This window comes from Mesoplodon bidens (genome assembly GCF_964165515.1).
Source record: "Mesoplodon bidens genome assembly, chromosome: 3".
NCBI lineage: Eukaryota > Metazoa > Chordata > Mammalia > Artiodactyla > Ziphiidae > Mesoplodon > Mesoplodon bidens.
In genome coordinates, this window is record NC_138178.1 from 2,476,818 (window position 1) to 2,496,363 (window position 19,546).

The 19,546-nt window shown below is 43.2% G+C and overlaps 1 protein-coding gene across 9 annotated transcripts in view; it reads left to right on the forward strand.

The window, feature by feature from the left end:
- Nucleotides 1–19,546, forward strand: part of SVIL (supervillin) — a 241,506-nt gene that overhangs the window by 149,867 nt on the left and 72,093 nt on the right. For all 9 annotated transcript variants that reach the window (XM_081228434.1, XM_081228436.1, XM_081228438.1 and 6 more), the window contains exons 6-8: nt 2,848–2,905; nt 3,020–3,171; nt 6,053–6,728. In XM_081228434.1, the coding sequence (XP_081084560.1) occupies nt 2,898–2,905; nt 3,020–3,171; nt 6,053–6,728 (836 nt within the window). In that variant the 5' untranslated portion in view covers nt 2,848–2,897. The remainder of the gene's footprint in view (nt 1–2,847; nt 2,906–3,019; nt 3,172–6,052; nt 6,729–19,546) is intronic.

Consider the following 19,546-nt stretch of genomic DNA (forward strand, 5'->3'; position numbering starts at 1 on the left):
CTTTGGAATCATCTGGGAGCATTTTTGTGGCGTTGCACCTGGGGTTGATTTGGCTTTTAGCAGGGGAGCCAGGGATCCTCAACATCCTACAGAAGAGGGCTCACAACCAAGAAATTTCCCACTTGAGAGGCCTATAGCGCCCCCATGGTGATCTGTGATCTGCTCCAGAGCCAGCACCCCGAGACCTTGTGTGTCAGCTCAATATTATCCTAAGACGTCGTCTGCCCAGCAGTGAATGACCACTGGATGACAGCGTTCGCTGGCGGGTTGCCCAGCCTGTCTTGCCCAGACAGGGACAGCAGGATCATTTGACTCACCTGCCCTGTCCCCCTCTTTCCTCTCACTGCACCAGACTTCTTGGGGTTCCGTTTCTATATTCTGACCGTCCCCTCGTCATATTGTCTTAGTCCTCACAGAATATCGAAGCCGGGGGGTAAAGGCCGTAGGAAAAGGATGGTTTTGTAGTGGATGGGACGTTCACGTCGTCTCCCCGTTCGCTGACCTTTCCTTCCGGATCATGGGAAGTAAGAAATGTCAGGAAGGAGCGTGTTGCGTAGCTTTTTCACTGGATTTTTCTTTAAGTGTTTTCAGTTGAATAACTTCTATAGAAAATTTTCAACTTTTAATGAGATAAAAATGATTTTCAGTCGCAAATTAGCCCCAGAGAACTCTACTTAATTTTTCCCAGTGGACATGGGCATCATATGCCACCCTGTGTGCATTACATTCATATCTTTCATGCTTGCTCTTAGTGCATTCGGATGGTTTATAAACAGAAATTGATTGCTCACCGTTCTGGAGGCTGGAAGTCCGAAATCAGGACGACAGCATGGTCGGGTTCTGTTGAGGACCCTCTGGCTGGTTGCAGACTGCCAGCTTCTCATGGCATCCTCACATGGTGATGGGGCTTGGGAGCTCTGTTGGCCTCTTTATGAGGGCATCGGTCCCATTCATGAGGGTGGAGCCTAATCACCTCCCTAAGGCCCCACCTCCTGCCCCACCTGATACCTTCACTCTGGGGGTTAGGATTTCAACATATGAATTTGGGGGGCAGGACGCACACACATTCAGACCATAGTCTGCCTGGTGGAAATCATTTAGGAGAAAAGGTAACATGCCACTGTACTACTCAGACCCTATTCGTATACTCCATTTCTCAGTTACGGGTTGAGGGCATGGGTTTAAGACAGACTTCTTGGAGTCCTTGGAATTTGGTTTCAACCGCTTCTGGAGCAGTTTTATGAAAGATACAGCTCCATTCTCTGCTTTGGGGTTTAAGTAATTCATTGATACTCCTCCTTGAAAATATTTTCAAAATATGTGCTACCAGCCATGGAAGTTTTATCACCATTGTCTCACTAGAGCTCATTTGTTACCTGGGACACTGCTCTAAGCCACACTTCCTCCAAAGACAGGAGGTACCACGGTCACCAAACCCTTGCCTTCTACACTGGAACGCGAGAAGCCAGATGCCCACCCCCAGCTGCTCTGGTGCCTGCGAAGGCCACTGGACAGAGAGACTTGTGAAGCCAACTGTCTTTTGAAAACAGTCAATCCAGGTGGCTGTCATTTAAAAATAAATTCATAAATAGAAAGATGGCTGGTATCTCTGAACACAATCAAAGGACAGTATAAAAGTCGTGTGTGCACGCACATGTGCGGTTTTGACTCACTCCTGAAAATAACCACTTAGGGACTTCCCTGGCGGCCCAGTGGTTAGGACTCTCACTGCCGTGGATTGGGTTCAGTCCCTGGTCGGGGAACTGAGATCCCACAAGCCGCGCGGCAGAGCCAAAAATAAAAATAACCACTTAACAAATCAAATGGAAATGGACGCAGCTGAAAATCACATTCCGTGCATTCATACCCTATCCTGTGAGTTTCTGCTTTGACTCGGCCAGAGTTGCGTGGGCCCCGGGGCTCTCACAGCTCTGTGCTCCTAGGACCTCAGTGGGAGCTGGTTCAGATGAGCCCTTAAGAATTCACGTGATTGAGGAGGAGACAAGGAGAGAGACCTCGATTCTCTGCCAAGTTTGGCCATTTCTCCAGAGAAACCGTTGTTTGGCCTCTCAGTGCAATATCCTTGTGGCCAGCGTCACGGGAGACCCTCGCAACATCAGCAGAACGCTCATCTGATCTCCCAGCATTGCCGGAAGGGTAGGGGTCATTACATTTTCCATCGTCCACCTGAATTACAGCCAGGACGCAAATGTTAACATTTCCTCCCAGGGAAAGCCTGTAAGGGGAGGCATAGGAACTGGGTTAATCTAAACTGTAGTTGATCAAGGTGTGCAGTCACGCACCGTTAGAAACCCCACCAGGTAGTTACAGACCTTTACAGGTCAGCGATGGGTGACATAGGAGGGGTGTGAGCTCCTGACCGGTGGGGCTTGCTGGTGGTACACGGGGGTTCATAGTACTTTAGTCTCTACTTTGGCACGTTTGCAGTTTTGCATGATGGAAAGCTTGAAATATTGTGCTAAACCTGATAAAACTAAAACACAGATGGTGAGATTTGTACTGGCTAGAGAGAGAGATTCAGGGTTAGGCTTCCTCTGGCTCCCCTGGATGAAATAGAACTCACTCTTAACTACTCCATGGTTTTACTTCTTAGACCAGCCTGTGATGTGTATGTGTGTGTGTGTGTGTGTACACGTACTCATCTGGCATCTGCCTCCCCACAGTCTGCAGGAACTGTGTCCGTCTTGTGTATCACTGTTGCATGAGAACCATGAACAGAAATACGAGTTCCATAAATAGATGTTGCAAGAATGAATGAATGAATAAAATGAATGCATGGCGACTAAATACTGGACTATCTTTTTCTTCTTTTTTGTCTTATTTTAGTTGCAGAATTAAGAAAACTCTTTGAACCAAAGACGAAAGAATTTTCAGACATGAAAAGGTAAGATGTTCGTTGTGCATAATTAGGAAATAGAAGAGTTTGCAAAGCAGTGTCCAGTGTCGCCTGAGAACTGATGTCCGTGGCTCACCACGCCTTTGCTGGTGTCTTGCACAGAAAAGAAAGAATTGCCAGGCGCCTAGAAGGAATTGAAACCGACACGCAGCCCATCCTCTTGCAGAGCTGCACGGGCTTAGTGAGTCATCATCTGCTGGAGGAGGACCTGCCCAGATACACACGTGCCACAGACCCAGCCAGTCCTCACATCGGTGAGCTTGTGGCCCAGTGGCCCGTCATCAGCCTTTTCTATCCAGCACTCCTGGAAAATGAGATGTTCCAGGAGTGTGAATTGTGTAGATGTAATGTGTATTAAATCTGTGTGTTTGTTCAAACCAGCAGCAACACCTGTGTCAGCTCTGCCACACCTCCCAGGTGTGGTCCTCCAGTGTCACAGCAGTGAGAAAGGACCCCCCAGTTGGGTAATTAATGACCAGTCATTTGTCTCCCACACCTCCAACCCCCCCACCCCAGACCATCCCAGGGCAGGAACTGTCTCTCTCTCTCCACCCGCTCAGGGCCCCAGCTGTCAGAGACCCTCAGGTTTGTTTGGAAAAGGGCTGAGTAAGACAGGCATCTCTTATAATAGGTTTAAATAAAATGCCCAGATGCCCAGCACAGGACAGCGTTGCTCTCGGCAGGGAGCATGGAAGAGCAAAGCTGGACCTCGAATGACTGGGGCTCTTACTCTATGTGTTTATGCAACAAACATCCTATTTAAGTTGTTTTAATAGGTGTAATTAATTTTAAATGCATCGTGTATTTATTTCATATTAAACAGCATGTCAAGCATGACTTAGCTTTTCCTTGGTTACTCAGATGTTGGTGTAGCATCAGGTAGTCCACGTGACCTTGGGAGAGGGCGACGCACTCGGGGCTGCCCTCCCCGCCCTCCCCGTCCCCGGCTCTGCGGCTCTGCGCTGCTGCTCTTATATCCAGTGTTTTCTGGTTCCTTCCTCAGAGAGAGAGGCTGGTCTCCCTTCATGATGTGATAAGTTTGCCTGTCTCTACAGTTTCTGGTTTTCTGTGGTCAGAAAACTAGAGAACTAAGATTCTTTTTTACGTACGTGAAGAAGCAAGAGTAGACAGAGTGCCAAGATATATGGCCAGAAAGAAACCCCAGTGATATAAACTGTGCATCCACATAGTATATGATCACTGAAGCATCACGTTAATGAGAAAAGGAAGAATTAGTTAATAAACCGGTAATGGGAAAAATGGGATAGCAGGGGGGAGGGACTATGCCCCCTCCTCACTTCCTACCCAAAACAAAAATAAGGTGCAATTAATCACATGATTAATTTTAAGAGAATAATTAAAAACAGGAGAACAAAGGTGAATATTTAGTTCCAGCTGAATGGAAAAGGACTTTCAAAACACTGAAACAGCTGTAGAAATCACCAATGACCAGGTCAATTGACTTGACTACATAGTAATTAACATCTGTGCTTCAAAGAAGATCTTTGACTTCACAAAAAATTAAGGAAGTTTAAAAATATCCATGAAGAAGATAAAGAGCTCATATTCCTATAAAATTTTACACAAAACAATAAAAATGACACTATGAATCAAAAGAATATAGAGCAGTAAGCTTGACCAGATGTTCCAGAGAAGAAAAAGATAATGATACAAGTGGCTACTAAATAATTGAAAAATGCATGCATCTTCTTTTTCTAGTAATCAAAGGCAATTTTTAATTTAATTAAAAAAAATTTTTTTGGAGAAACATGACATCATGATAAGCATTTTAAAAAATGTGGAACTATTTATATAAATCCAAAATAGAGGTATAAAGATGAAGTAGAACAGATACAGATAGGTAATAAATTATTATGTGATTATTTGATAGTCTCATGTATAGTTTTATATATTATGTATGTGCTTTCTTAAACTTTTTTATTGAAGTATAGTTGATTTAAAATGTGTTAATTTCTGCTGTACAGCAAAGTGATTCAGTTATACATATGTATACATTCTTTTTCATATTCTCAAAGGCGAGTTTTAAAATTAACACTCAGTATTAGTGAGAGAGCATACATTGCAGGTTCCAGTGTAAATCGATTCAGGCTTTACAGAAATTAATTTGACAGTTTAGCACGTGTCTTAAAATGATGTACCTACTGATAAAGGAATTCCACTTTTATGCAACTATCTTTTGTAATAGTAATCAGAAAATAAGATGGATTAAAAGTTAGAGTCAACTTAAGTGCCCAGAAATATGAAAATGGTTAAATTGATTCTGGAATGCCTATAGTGTGAAATATTATGAAGCCTTAAAATAAAATGATGTCTTCAAAATAAGATTTCCACACTTAAGAAAAATGTTTTATGTAGGACATTAAGGTTACATAAAATATGAGTTATTTTTTATAGAAAAAAAATCACTTATATAAAAAGAAGAAATCACTTATATAAAAGACTAGAAAGAGTATATAGAAAAGTTTAGCAAATTATCCATTTATTTATTACTGATTATTATATGTTAGTGATTATTGGTGATTTGGAGATTAACCTTCCTGTGTTTTCACTGTAGACCTTTTCTACATCAAGCATGCAGAGTATAGTTGGAAAAAGCCACTTCTGTTAAAAAAAAAAAAAAAAAAAAACACAGCCACACCTGGAGGATGTTGACATGGGCCATTATTGTTATGGTTACTATTGGATCCTGTGTGGTTTCCCATGAAACCACTATCCATCACTCATCAAATTACAGCAGTTCGAATATCTGTTATCTTTTCTAGAGGAGTCTGAACTCGTCCTCTGGCCTCACACATGAAATATTAAACTCAAAAGCAGAAAAGTAAATAAGGGAAAATAGGCACTGAACTAGAGTGAGGACTGTCGGGACTGAGCTTTAGCTGAGGCCATGCTTGATGCAGCTTATGCAGCCCATAGAACATCACAGCCTTTATGTATTTCACTGCAGACCTCAAACTTCTTCAACTTCCCAGGTAAATCATTTTAGGCAGCTACACGTAAGTGAGAAATTGGACCATTGCAGCCTGGGCACTCGGAACGTATTGTGTACAGAACAGAGTAGAATAACCACATTTTATGATTTGCTTGAAATCTGTGTGTGTGACCTTCTTGTAGGCCAATCAAATGAAGAGGAAGAAACTTTGGATTCTTCCTTAGAAAAGCAGACTCGATCCAAACACTGCACAGAATCCTTGGGCATCCATGGTGACTCCCCCTACGGTTCCAGCATCATGGACACACAGAGCCTAGAGTCCAAAGCCGAAAGGATCGCCAGGTACAAAGCAGAGAGGAGAAGGCAGCTGGCAGAGAAGTATGGGCTCACCCTGGACCCGGAAGCCGACGCCGAATCTCCATCTCGATACAGCAAGTCCAGGAAGGACCCTGAGACTGCTGAGAAAAGGGGAGGAAAAAGTGACCGCTCTGCTGAGTCCAGCAAAGATTTGGGCGCTTCCTACCCCAGGACCGAGATCCCGGGGCTCAGGAGCTGCATGGCTGGGTCCAAGGACCATGCCCTCTACCGGCGCGATGGTGTTTCCGACACAGAGGTGCTGCTCAACGTAGAAAACCAAAGACGAGGTCAAGAGCCCAGTGCCACTGGGCCAGCCCAAGACCTGCCCCCCGCGGGGGAGGGATCCTCATCCTTCCCGTTCTCTGGGCGAGACTGCACCCTTGGTGAAGTGCCAAGGTCCCCAAAGCCAATGCACAGCCTGCCCGGCCCATCACCCGGGCAGCCTGCCTCTCCGAGCCACTCCACAGGTGACCTGCCGCTCCCCGCCGAGGCTCGAGCCAGGTAAGCGATGACCTGCGGATACCTGCGTCCCCTCTGCCACCGCTGTGTCTGGGATCTGGGGGTCCTCAGTGCTCTGCGGAAGTCTGGGCTCACCGCAGAAATAATGTGATTTATGGTTTTTTAATTTCCGCAGTCTCAACACAGGTTCTATGGAAGCAGAAAGCTTCCTGGTCTTTTTTATTTATATAATTCTTGGTGTGTTCTTTTTTAAAAGAATAAATTGAACAGGTATCATGGGGACACACTTTGAGGACCTTTTTTTTTTTTAACATCTTTATTGGAGTATAATTGCTTTACATTGTTGTGTTAGTTGCTGCTGTATAACAAAGTGAATCAGCTTTACGTATACATATATCCCCATATCTCTTCCCTCTTGCATCTCCCTCGTGAGCCTCCCTATCCCACCCCTCTAGCTGGTCACAAAGCACCGAGCTGATCTCCCTGTGCTATGCGACTGCTTCCCACTAGCTATCTATTTTACATGTGGTAGTGTGTATACGTCCATGCCGCTCTCTCACTTCGTCCCAGCTTACCCTTCCCCCTCCCCCTGTCCTCAAGTCCATTCTCTACATCGTATGTTCCTATGATCATTTTCTTAACTGTTTTGGGTTTTTTATTGTAGGTCTTTTCCTTCTCTTGTGTTTCCTGCCTAGAGAAGTTCCTTTAGCATTTGTTGTAAAGCTGGTTTGGTGGTGCTGAATTCTCTTAGCTTTTGCTTTTCTGTAAAGGTTTTAATTTCTCCATCAAATCGGAATGAGATCCTTGCTGGGTAGAGTAATCTTGGTTGCAGGTTCTTCTCCTTCATCACATTAAATATGTCCTGCCAGTCCCTTCTGGCTTGTAGAGTTTCTGCTGAAAGATCAGCTGTTAACCTTATGGGGATTCCCTTGTGTGTTATTTGTTGTTTTTCCCTTGCTGCTTTTAATATGTTTTCTTTGTGTTTAATATTTCACAGTTTGATTAATATGTGTCTTGGCGTATTTCTCCTTGGATTTATTCTGTATGGGACTCTCTGTGCCTCCTGGACTTGATTAACTATTTCCTTTCCCATATTAGGGAAGTTTTCAACTATAATCTCTTCAAGAATTTTCTCAGTCCCTTTCTTTTTCTCTTCTTCTTCTGGAACCCCTATAATTCAAATGTTGGTGCATTTAATGTTGTCCCAGAGGTCTCTGAGACTGTCCTCAGTTCTTTTCATTCTTTTTTCTTTATTCTGCTCTGCAGTGGTTATTTCCACTATTTTACCTTCTGCCTCAGTTATTCTGCTATTGACTCCTTCCAGAGAATTTTAAATTTCACTTATTGTGGTGTCCATCATTGTTTGTTTGCTCTTTAGTTCTTCTAGGTCCTTGTTAAATGTTTCTTGCATTTTCTCTATTCTATTTCCAAGATTTTGGGTCATCTTTACTATCATTACACTGAATTCTTTTTCAGGTAGACTGCCTATTTCCTCTTCATTTGTTTGGTCTGGTGGGTTTTCATCTTGCTCCTTCTCCTGCTGTGTGTTTTTCTGTCTTCTCATTTTGCTTAACTTACTGTGTTTGGGGTCTCCTTTTCACAGGCTGTAGGTTCGTAGTTCCCGTTGTTTTTGGTGTCTGCCCCCAGTGGGTAAGATTGGTTCGGTGTGTGTGTAGGCTTCCTGGTGGAGGGGACTAGTCCCTGTGTTGTGGTGGATGAGGCTGGATCTTGTCTTTCTGGTGGGCAGGTCCACATCCCGTGGTGTGTTTTGGGGTGTCTGTGAACTTAGTATGATTTTAGGCAGCCTCTCTGCTAATGGGTGGGGTTGTGTTCCTGCCTTGCTAGTTGTTTGGCATGGGGTGTCCAGCACTGGAGCTTGCTGGCCGTTGGGTGGAGCTGGGTCTTAGCATTGAGACGGAGATCTCTAGGAGAGCTCTCACCAATTGATATTACATGGGACTGGGAGGTCTCTGGTGGTCCAGTGTCTTGAACTCGGGTCTCCCACCTCAGAGGCTCAGGCCTGACACCCGGCCGGAGCACCAAGACCCTGTCAGCCACACGGCCAGGTACGTGGGGAGTTTCTTGCCTTTTGGGAAGTGTGAGGTCTTCTGCCTGCATTCAGTAGGTGTTCTGTAGGAGTTGTTCTACATGTAGATGTATTTTTGATGTATTTGTGGGGAGGAAGGTGATTGCCACGTCTTACTCCTCCACCATCTTGAAGGTCCTCCTCATGACCTTTCTTCTTACTGTGTTTCTCGCTCACCTTTAACAACTGTGTTTTTCTTTGTTTTTCTGTGGTCATACCCAAGACTTTGGTGCGATTGTTTTTGTTGCAGTCATTTAAAGTCACAAAGCAGAAGGACACCACTAACCAATTTCCACTGGGTCTCAGTTTAGGGTATGAAGTGTGACTGTAATACATGCTGCATATAACTGTAACATCTGTTTTATAAGTATATTGGCACGCTAGGAAAACAGCTGTGTATACGAGCACCTCCTTGAAAGGATCAGCCAGTAGGAGAAATCGCTGTGTCATAGGGTCAACCTATGGAAAATCAGAAAAGGAATAAAATCAAAAAGTCAGATGCCAGAGAGGATATGTGTTTCTTTCTCAATTTAAATATCTAAATTTAAGTTCAGTTTAGATATTTAAATCTAATAAGTGTGATGACCAATTAAAATGCCATCTACTTAAACATCCTACATAACGGTTTGGGGTTAATTGTCTAGACAGACTCCGACGTGTATTTTTGCAGTTCAAACAAGCATTAGCTTTGCAGGTGAATTGAGGAAGGATGAGAACCCGAGATAAAGCAAACTTATTCTGGAAGAAAAAAAAAGGATGTTGGAAAATACTCCTGTTTATTCCACATTGGGGAACAGTAAATCTGGTCATCTTCATATGGCAGTTATGTATCTAAAGCGGCTTATTTTAGTTATTGAAGTATATTGACCTCAAGACCTGTCACCACTTGCTTGATCATCTATACTAGAATATTTAGGGATATTAGTTTCTAATAAGAGAATTCAATAGTATGGATCCTGACTATATTTTGAGGGCCTTTGTTCAGCCTTTGAACTTAACTGCTTAAAATTTAGCGAGCTATTGTCTCGTACTATGAAAGGTAAGTCTGTTGTTTGGGAAGTTTGCTTTTCATAGTAGAAGCAGTGTTTTGGGGTTAGTTACCCTCTATCAAAGCAAACTCTTCATGGGCTGTGTGAGCAGGACAAACAAACTTAACATCGCAGTTTGGTTACATGGGTTAAAAAATAATAAGGAATCTAATTTCTGAGTGCCATATCATGAAAACTGTTTATTATCATGGTGTCTAGGTTAACCATCTAGATCCCATATAGTAGATGAGATTTTGAAGCAGTTGTAATAATAATTAAAACCATGTTGAGTATTCCAGGTAAAATGACAGGATTCTTAATAGTTCTCTGTGAGTTAAAAGCTCAATATTCAAAAATATATATCACTTAAAATCTTAAGAGCCCACTTCCTTCTAGATTATTTGAAGAGGCATGTTACCTGGAAATTTTCGTAAGCCTTAGCCTTGACAGCACCTCACTTTCATGGAAGAAAGGCTTAAAAGTATTGAGAAATTGTAAAGGAGTTCACAAGGAAGCACGTGCCTTATTTTTTTTGAAGCCACTCAAGGCATACAATTCTATGACTTACAGGCAAAGAAACACAAATCATTTCATACATATAAGGAAAATACCTCAGATGTATTTACATTAAAAAAGGATGGAACATAATGTGTGACAGGTATGATGTTAAAATAGCATTGGGGTTTATTTGGCAATGATTCTATTTATTCACCTTTTAAAGACGGATTTAAATGGATTAACGTTCTGCTAGTTGTCCTTTCTCCAGAGCCAGGAAATTCAGGTGTCAGAAGGTCATTGTTGTCTCACTTCCATTTGGGGAGAAGAAGGACAAAAATACTTCGTGAACTAAAACAGTAACCAAAGAACCCTCGGTGACCCGGTGAAAATAAGATGGTGTCTGACCTAGAAATATGTGACAGAGACGTTTAGAAGGTTAAGGAATGACCAAAAATAATTATCTACAAATAACAAAACAATTGAATACCATACTTAATCATGGATTTGTCCTATCACTGAAAGGGAATATTTTTCTCACTGCTGTATTTTACTCTTTCATCACCTAGCTCTACCAGGATTTGGAACTATTCATCTCTGAATTAAGTCATTCCCATTCCATCGTTTCATTTTGTGCTCACAAGAAAGAGGCTCTTTTTGTTTCATTAATTAAATAGGAATACATCACTCATGAATTATAACATCAAAAGACTGCCCGTGGTGTCCTAAATTTCAAATGTGAGCCAGATATCGAATGCATAGTTTTTGTATATTCTCATATATACTAACGCAGAAATATATGTACACACAGAATAATCATTAGTTCTTACACTGTACTATACTGTTTTTAAGCATTATAAGCTCAGTAACAATCTCTAGGGCAATATTTAGCTGAGTAGTAAGTTTATTTAAGAATTATTTAATGTTCAGTTTATATGATAAAGAACATATGTATGTGTATGTGTGTATGTTAATGTGTGTATGTGTGTATGTTAATATATGTGTGTGTATGTATATTAGTCACAGGGTCTTCAGTTCAGAAACCCTGTTAGTTTCCCAGGAAGTCAGGTGAAAACATTGTTCTGTAGCAAACTAAGAATGTACATAGTAACAGAGCAGTATATATATACCACATCATATGTGTGTGTGTGTGTGTGTGTGTGTGTATGCTATATTATATCAGTAATAGAGCATAAAACACCTCCCAGCTGCCATTCCCCAAATCCTGTAAGTCTGGGATTTCAGGAACTATGTTTTCTGAAGAGGTGGTGTGACGGATATGAACCATTCTTTGTTACTTCAGTCACTGTGGATTTTAGAATAAAATTCAAAGGGATCGGGGGCCTATGAATTATTACTCAAAATTTTAAAAATCTGAGCTCTATTAGAAATCCTAAATTCAAAGCTCTTGTTGAATTTGCTCCTTGGCATATCTCTTAATATTAAAAGCAATAAGATGTACCATCTCGGTTACTTCTGTGCGTGAAGGGACTCATTCACTACCCTGAGTCCCACAGCTGCTGTTCTCCTGAGCATCTATACTTCCCTACATGACTGGAAAGAAGAGAATCACACTTAATTTCCTAGTGGAAACCTGCTCTGGAACACCCTTGTTTTTGTTTGTTTGTTTATTACTCTACTGGGATCCCCATCACACCTTCTCCCACGTAGCAAACTGTATCATTCGTGGCCAGAAAATGATGATGGGGGTTTCATGCAGAGCTGATGCTGACATTTGACCGGGGGCAGCCGCCATTGGTGATTGATGGTTTAGACTGGGCTTCCCTGGCAATGGAGCATTGGCCAGGAAGGTAGGCCAGGGTATCCTCCAGAATGATCTGTTTCTGCAACACTGTGACCTGCAGACTCTGGCCAACTAGGAAGGAAGCAGGATTATGCTGCAGTCTGTCTTTCTTTCTTTCTTTCTTTCTCCCTCCCTTCCTTCCTTCCTTCCTTCCTTCCTTCCTTCCTTCCTTCCTTCCTTCCTTTCTTTCTTTCTTCCTTTCTTTCTTTCTTTCTTTCTTTCTTTCTAATTCAAAAAACTTTTTTTGTTGTGTTTTCTTTTGTTTTTAATTTTATTGAAGTTTAGTTGACTTGCAAAGTTGTGTTAATTTCTGCTATACAGAAAAGTTATACATTCAGTTATATATATATTCAGTGATATATATACATATATTCAGTTATTCAGTTATACATGTATATATTCTTTTTCATATTCTTTTCATTGTGGTTTATCACAGGATATTGAATATAGTTCCCTGTGCTCTACAGGAGGACCTTGTGGTTTATCCATCATATACATAATAGTTTGCATCTGCTCATCCCAAATTCCCAGTCCATTCCTCTCCTTCCCCACCTCCCCTTTGGCTACCACAAGTCTGATCTGTATGTCTTTAGGTCATTTTCTGTTTTGTAGATATCTTCATTTGTGTCATATTTTAGATTCCACGTATAAGTGATGTCATATGATATTTGTCTTTCTCTTTCTGACTTCACTTAGTATGATAATTTCTCGGACCATCCACGTTGCTGCAAATGGCATTGTTTCATACTTTTTCAAGGCTGAGTAATATTCCTGTGTGTGTGTGTGTGTGTGTGTGTGTGTGTGTGTGTATACACATATATATACCACATCTTCTTCATCCATTCATCTGTCGATGGACACAGGTTGTTTCCATGTCTTGGCTGTTGTAAATAGTGCTGCTGTGAATGCAGGGGTGCACGTATCTTTTTGAATTAGAGTTTTTATCCTTTATTTCTGATTGTTTGGACATCTCCCAGTGAGAGGTTTGCATCTAAAAACCATCTCCAGAGCCTGAAGCTCATTGTTTTGGTTAATTAGAGAGATGCTGAGGAAGGCGACTGCCTCTGGACCATCTGTGTTCCTGGGTCAGCTCCTGTCTCTAGCAGGGCAGGAAGGTTCCTAACAGAGACTCTGCGTCGGGGCAGAATGTCATAAGAACAGAGATCTCCGAGGATCTACTCTCTAAAGAGACCGCTGGGTACTTTTCACGTGTCTGTTTTTGGATCAACACAGGATCGCTTTCACCTTTCAGTCCCTGTATCCCCAAACATCAATCCTTGCCCTGTTCTTCTAGCTTTGGGCTATTTTTATGGTTAACTCATTGCCATTTTTTTCCATTTTATTCTATTTTCACTGGCAAGTATCCATTTCTGTCCATTGAATGAAATAAGACTGTGTCACACCAAACACTAGCTGGTATGTCCTAAAAATGCAAAAGTCTGCCAGATTTTAAAACATAAAATTTTGCCTGTGTGCTTGTGCCTTTGCACATTCATAATATTCATTCATAATATGTATGAATATTAGCATACATATTCACTGCTAATAAATACAAAGAAATCATTAGCAGTTTTTCCAAACAAACAACTTTCAGCAAATAAATTTTTAATTTTAATGAGATGCCGAAGTTAATAACTGTTCTTCCTAAGCTGAATCATGTTTTATAATTAGGAGCTGTTATATAATTAGAGCTGGACACCCACAGGGTGAAACTAATTTTACTGTGCTGGATTTGACTTCATTTTGGTGGCAGGAAGCACTTTTTTGTCTGTTAACTCTTAGGGGTTATTGGGAGTTAAAGCATGTCATCATATTGTATACTTAGGGATACAAACTCAGAGCAACTCCTGTCTTTGACAACTTTGGGTGAATTCTTATTTCTTGGTGATAGAATTCTCTGCCAGACAGTTGCCACATCATTAAAAAGTTCTGTTACACTCAAGGTTACCATCTCATCCACAGTAATCCTATAGCCCTGTCCCGAGAGGTAACCTCTGCCCTATGGAGAGCTGGCTCACCCCAGGACCCCACAAAATAGATATTCTATGATAAAGAATTTTAAACTCTTAGAACCGGAAGTAACCCGGGAGATTATTTAGTTTAAAAATCTATTTTATACATGAAAAAACTCTGAAGATTGAAGAACTTAAGGAACTGGATTCAGACCATATAGCTGAGTCCAGGATCCGATCACTCAAGGTCTCCGAATCCATCAGAGTTCTTTCCATGACACGCTGCTCTTGTTATTAATGTCAGTTCTATTTTCCATGATAGTGGAAAAGAGGGTTTGCTGTTTTTGCCCTTTGAAGGTTAGAAACTTTAGGAAAGAAGGTCAGGGATATTATAGAAACCATTTATGTGGATTTTCATAAGGTATTTAAAAGCCTCATCCTCATAAACAAAATGAAAACATATAGTCTGGGGGGACTCAAACTCAATAGATATCTGTCCATCCACCCAGACCTCAGAAGTCTTGATTTATGGGTTAATTTCAGCTCTGAAGTAGTTTAAGAAAACTGTCTTGTGCCAGGCGCTGTGCTCTTGGGTGGGCATGTCATTTTTTTTTAAGTGTGGGAGATATACCAAGATGAAGTATCCAACCTTCTCCCTTGGAGAAGCGGGCATAGTTGAACCAAGTCCTTAAGGATGTGGCGAGTTTGCTAGACGTGGAGGGGAGGCTGTTTCAGGTGACCTAGAAGGAGGGGGACGGGCTGAAGCAGGAGAGCCAGGTGGGGACCAACCCTGGAGCATCTTACGACAAGGCACTTGGCCTTCTCCTTGTGGACAGTACAGTGGGAAGTGTCTGAAGGGTTTTAAAACAAGTATGCTCGATGATGTACTTTAGAAAGATAGCTCTGGAGGAGTGGGGGGGATTGGTCTGAAGGAGAATTGATTCCAGTCAGGGAGGTCACTAAAGAGGTTACCCAGGCATGAGGTGATGGAGTCTCTGGTTCCAAGTTGGGCTTCGTCCTTAACTTGGTCCTGTCTGGCATTTCATTAGATGATCTGGGAGATGCCAGTGGTAGGGTGGTCAGATTTCTGGAGGAGGGACTGTGTGAATAAATTTGATGATAGAAAAAAGAGAGAGAGGGGAGAGGGAGGGATGGAGAGAGAAGAGATTAGAGGGAGGGAGAGAGTGAGAGAAGCAAGAGAGAACAGGAGCATGGAGGCAAAAGAGCACGTGTACCTGGAACAATGGCTGGAAACTAACAAGATGAAATTTAAGAAAGTCCTGTATTTAGAAGGGGAAAAAAAATCAGTGTACAAGTTCAGGACTGGGGAAACCTGATTTAATAGCGGTTCATGGGAAACAGACCTAGAACTTTTAGTGGACACTAAGTTCTTTATTTGACTGCCAAAATGGCTAGTCCAGTCTTAGGGGACATTAATGAACATGAACTGTCAATAGCACAGGTAGCACTGGCCCACCTGTGCTCTGCAGTGCTCAGCTCACACCTGGGGATCTCATTCTCCTTGGGCTGTCAACCTATGAGAGCACGTTCAGAGAGTCCACCTCCCCATCTGCCTGCTTTCTTGACCTCTCCAAGTTTGTATAACCTTCTGTCTGTCATAGTAGAAACCAGAGTCATTTGGGGAGTCTCTTACACATTCTCTGGTGCTTAGATTCCCAAAGCAGTCTGTTCTTCTCATTATCAGATTGTCCTTTGCCCAGCACGGTTTTAAAGCTGAAGCTTGAATTGGTACAGGGAGCCCTAGTGTTACCAGTCTGGCTTCTGGTTGATGATGATTCTGCCAAAAGGGGGAAAGGAGAGAAAGAGCTCAGGAACCAAATGAGGTGTCTCACAAATGCAGCTTCAGCTGCACCTCATGTCTCAGGAAGAGGGACATTTAAATGCCCAACGTCCTACAACAAAGCTGACACACCCAGAAAAGGATGTTCACGATTTTGTCAGGATTCCCCCAAACATGGTGCCTTGAATCTGGTATTAAGCCAATCTGTAAGATTGGTAAGGATGATCTCAGTGATAGCATTGCTTTAGTAGAAGCCTTACAGGAAGGGTAGATACCATGTCTCAGTCACTTTCCTATCTCCTTCCCAGCATCTAACACATACCAGGGGGCTCCATCAGTCATTTCTGAATGAACGTTCTGCTGTTTTCCACGTCTTCATAAAGTGTCAAGAGACAATAGCAGTGCCACCTGAAATAGCCAATCTGCAAATGGTTTATCAGCCCACAACACATAAGGGACTTGCAAGGAATGTAAGTCTTGGGTCATTTCCTTCCTCAAGAAAGTTGTGCTGGGAAGATGTCACTGAACTGCACAGCGGATTCAGGGATGGTCATTTACATTCTGGTCCAAGCCTTTCATCTCACTGTGGACCACTGACCCCAATCAGCAGAGTACGCTTGGAGCAGCCCTTGCTTATATTACCAGGCTCTTTCCGCTTTGTCTGGGCTTAGAATCCTTGTATGTGGTCTTGAGTCCACATGAGTACTGTTCAGCTGTGAGTGGGGATCATGATACGTGAGCCGAAAAGCCGCTGGCCGCTGGGGGGGCCTTGTCAATGCAGTCTCCAGCCCCGAAAGGCTGATTCTAGGCTGGTGTCTGACCAAGGCAGTTGAATCCCTGCATTATTTTGCTTCGTTACTTCATTAGAAGCCAAGCAGGAGATGTGGAAACCCAAATGGATCCGGGAACAGGAAATTGATCCCCCTCAGAAGGCCGCTCCAGCCCCTGCCACAGACTCACCCCTTCCCTCCAGCCCTCCGTCCTCTCACCCTTTCTTGGCCGAGGTTGCAGCCTTTGGCGTTCAGCACTGAGATTAGCCCCGAGGGAGCCTGGAAGAAACTGGTTTTCTCACGTGTTTATCTTGATTCTGCCCCAAGAAGACTCTATCCCTACCTTCTGATTACTCAAGAAAGCTTCACTCTATAATCTGGCGGTGAGATTTTTTTAAAATTTTTTTGAGGTAGAGTTGATTTACAGTGTTGTGTTCATTTCTGCTGTGTAGCAAAAGGATTCAGTTATATATATATATACATTCTTTTACATCCGCTTTTCCATGATGGTTCATCACAGGATACTGAATACAGTTCCCTGTGCTCTGCAGTAGGACCTTGTTGGTGATGCATCCTGTACATAAGAGTTGGCCTCTGCTCACCCCACACTCCCACTTCTTCCTCCCCGTCCCCCCCTTGGCAACCACAAGTCTGTTCTCCATGTCGCAACAGTGATATATTTTTAAACTGAGGTATAATTTACATCAGACTGCATGTAGTATTTTAAGGACACAGGCTGGTGAATTGGGGAGATGTGTAAGCATTACCCCTGTCCAGAGAGAAAAAGTTTCATCACCGCTGTGCCTCTCCCCACCTACATCAATTCTTGACTTTGTAAGGACCTCACTTAGTTCTCATACATAGGCTGGTGGTGTCATATGTTCAACTCATTATGTTTGTATGACACTAATCCTTCCCACTGTTAACTTGTTAACCAAGCGTAATTATTAAAAAATAGTTAAGCATAATGTTAAGAGACACAAAATAACAGCATCCATGCAAGATTTAAAAAACAAAGAGAAAAGAACCCATGGCTTCATTGCCACTCTCCAGATGTGATCTCTTTTCTTTTTCATATTTTAAAACACTCACCTGCTATTATTATGTCTTCAAAACAATGCCCCCCAGGCCCCAGAAATAAATTTTGTCCCTTAATAAAATGATGTATTTTTTCATCTGAGTCTGGGCCTCCCCTAGCCACCATGCAGTGCTCCATGGTGGAAAACTTGGTCCCAAACTTCCATTATGTTCCCTAGGTTTGGGAGCCTGTGGATTAGCCAGATCAGTGCTGGACTTCAAGTCACCATTGTGGGGAGCCAAGGCATACTTTTTTTTTTTTTTTTTTTTGCGGTACGCGGGCCTCTCACTGTTGCGGCCTCTCCTGTTGCGGAGCACAGGCTCCGATGCGCAGACTCAGCGGCCATGGCTCACGGGCCAAGCCCCTCCACGGTATGTGGGATCCTCCCGGACCAGGGCACGAACCTGCGTCCCCTGCGTCGGCGGGCGGACTCTCAACCACTGTGCCACCAAGGAAGAAAGCATACTTTTAATCAAAAGGAAGAGACTGACGCAGACATGGAGAACACACTGGTGGCTGCCAAGGGGGAGGGGGCTGGGGGTGGGATGGACTGGGAGTGTGGGATGAGCAGATGCAAACTAGTGTCTATAGGATGGATAAACAACAAGGTCCTACTGTAGAGCACAGGGAGCTATATTCAATATCCTGTGATAAACCATCATGGAAAAGAATTTTTAAAAGAATGTATGTATATATATATATATATATATATATATATGTATAACTGACTTTGCTCTACAGGAGCAATTAACACAACATTGTAAATCGACTATACTTCAAGGAATAGATAATAATTAAAATTTTTAAAAATAATGTTTAAAAAAGGAAGCGATTGGGGCTGCTATTTGACATAAAGTGGTTAGGAAAGTCTCTCTGATAAGGTAGCAGTGGATCAGAGACCTACACAAAGAGAGGCAGCGAGCCACGCAGCTCTGGAGGTGGACGGGTCCAGGGAGAAACAGCCCCTGCAAAGGCCTGAGTGGACACCATGTGTGGAGCGTTTGAGGCAACCCCCAGTCACCAGTGAGGCAGGAGCCTGGAGTGGGGTGGAGTGCTGGGGTGACATCGGTGAGATGTGTCAGGTGAGGAGCGCAGATCAGTGGGGACCTATTGCCCATCACGAGGGCTTTGGGTTTTGCTCTAGATGATGTGTGCAGCCGTATAAGGGTTTCCAAGGAAAGAATGACCAAACTGCCTTCCATGTTAAGACGATTACTGTGGCTGCGGAACTGGTAGGTGGGCAAGCATGAAAACAAGTAGAATAATTACGAGGTCATCCCAGTCATCTAGGTGAGGGAGGGCGGCGGCTTGAGCTTGTGTGAACGCAGCGGAGGTCGTGAAAAGAGGTCATCTTTTGAAGGGACCCAATAGGATTTGCCGATGGCTTGGATGTGACGTAAGAGAGAGGAGTTAAAGGTGAGCCTCCGTCCTGTGGCCGGGGCAGCTCAGAGCAGGGCGTCGCCGTTTGCTGAAATAGGGAAGACACCAGTACAAGCTGAGTTTGGAGGGAAATCGAGAGTTCATGTTTTGGACACGTAAACTTTAAGATGTCTGTTAGGTACCCAAATGGAAATGAACCCAAGGGCCTGAGTTCAAGGGAGGGAGCGGATGGGGAGAAACCACTGGCAGACGGTCCGCAGGGGGGTGAAAGCTGGTGAGATCGTCACGGCCTTGATGATTGAGGAGGAAAGGACACAGAGCCGTGGAGCCCCCTGAGCTTTAGAGGGGCAGGCGGGGGGGCGGAGTCGACAAGGAAGGTGAGGAGAGAAAGAGGGGCAGGGGAGGGGGTCGACTGCCGGCTGCAGTGGGTGAGTCAGAGAAGGGCGGAGAAGCGGCCACGCTCTGC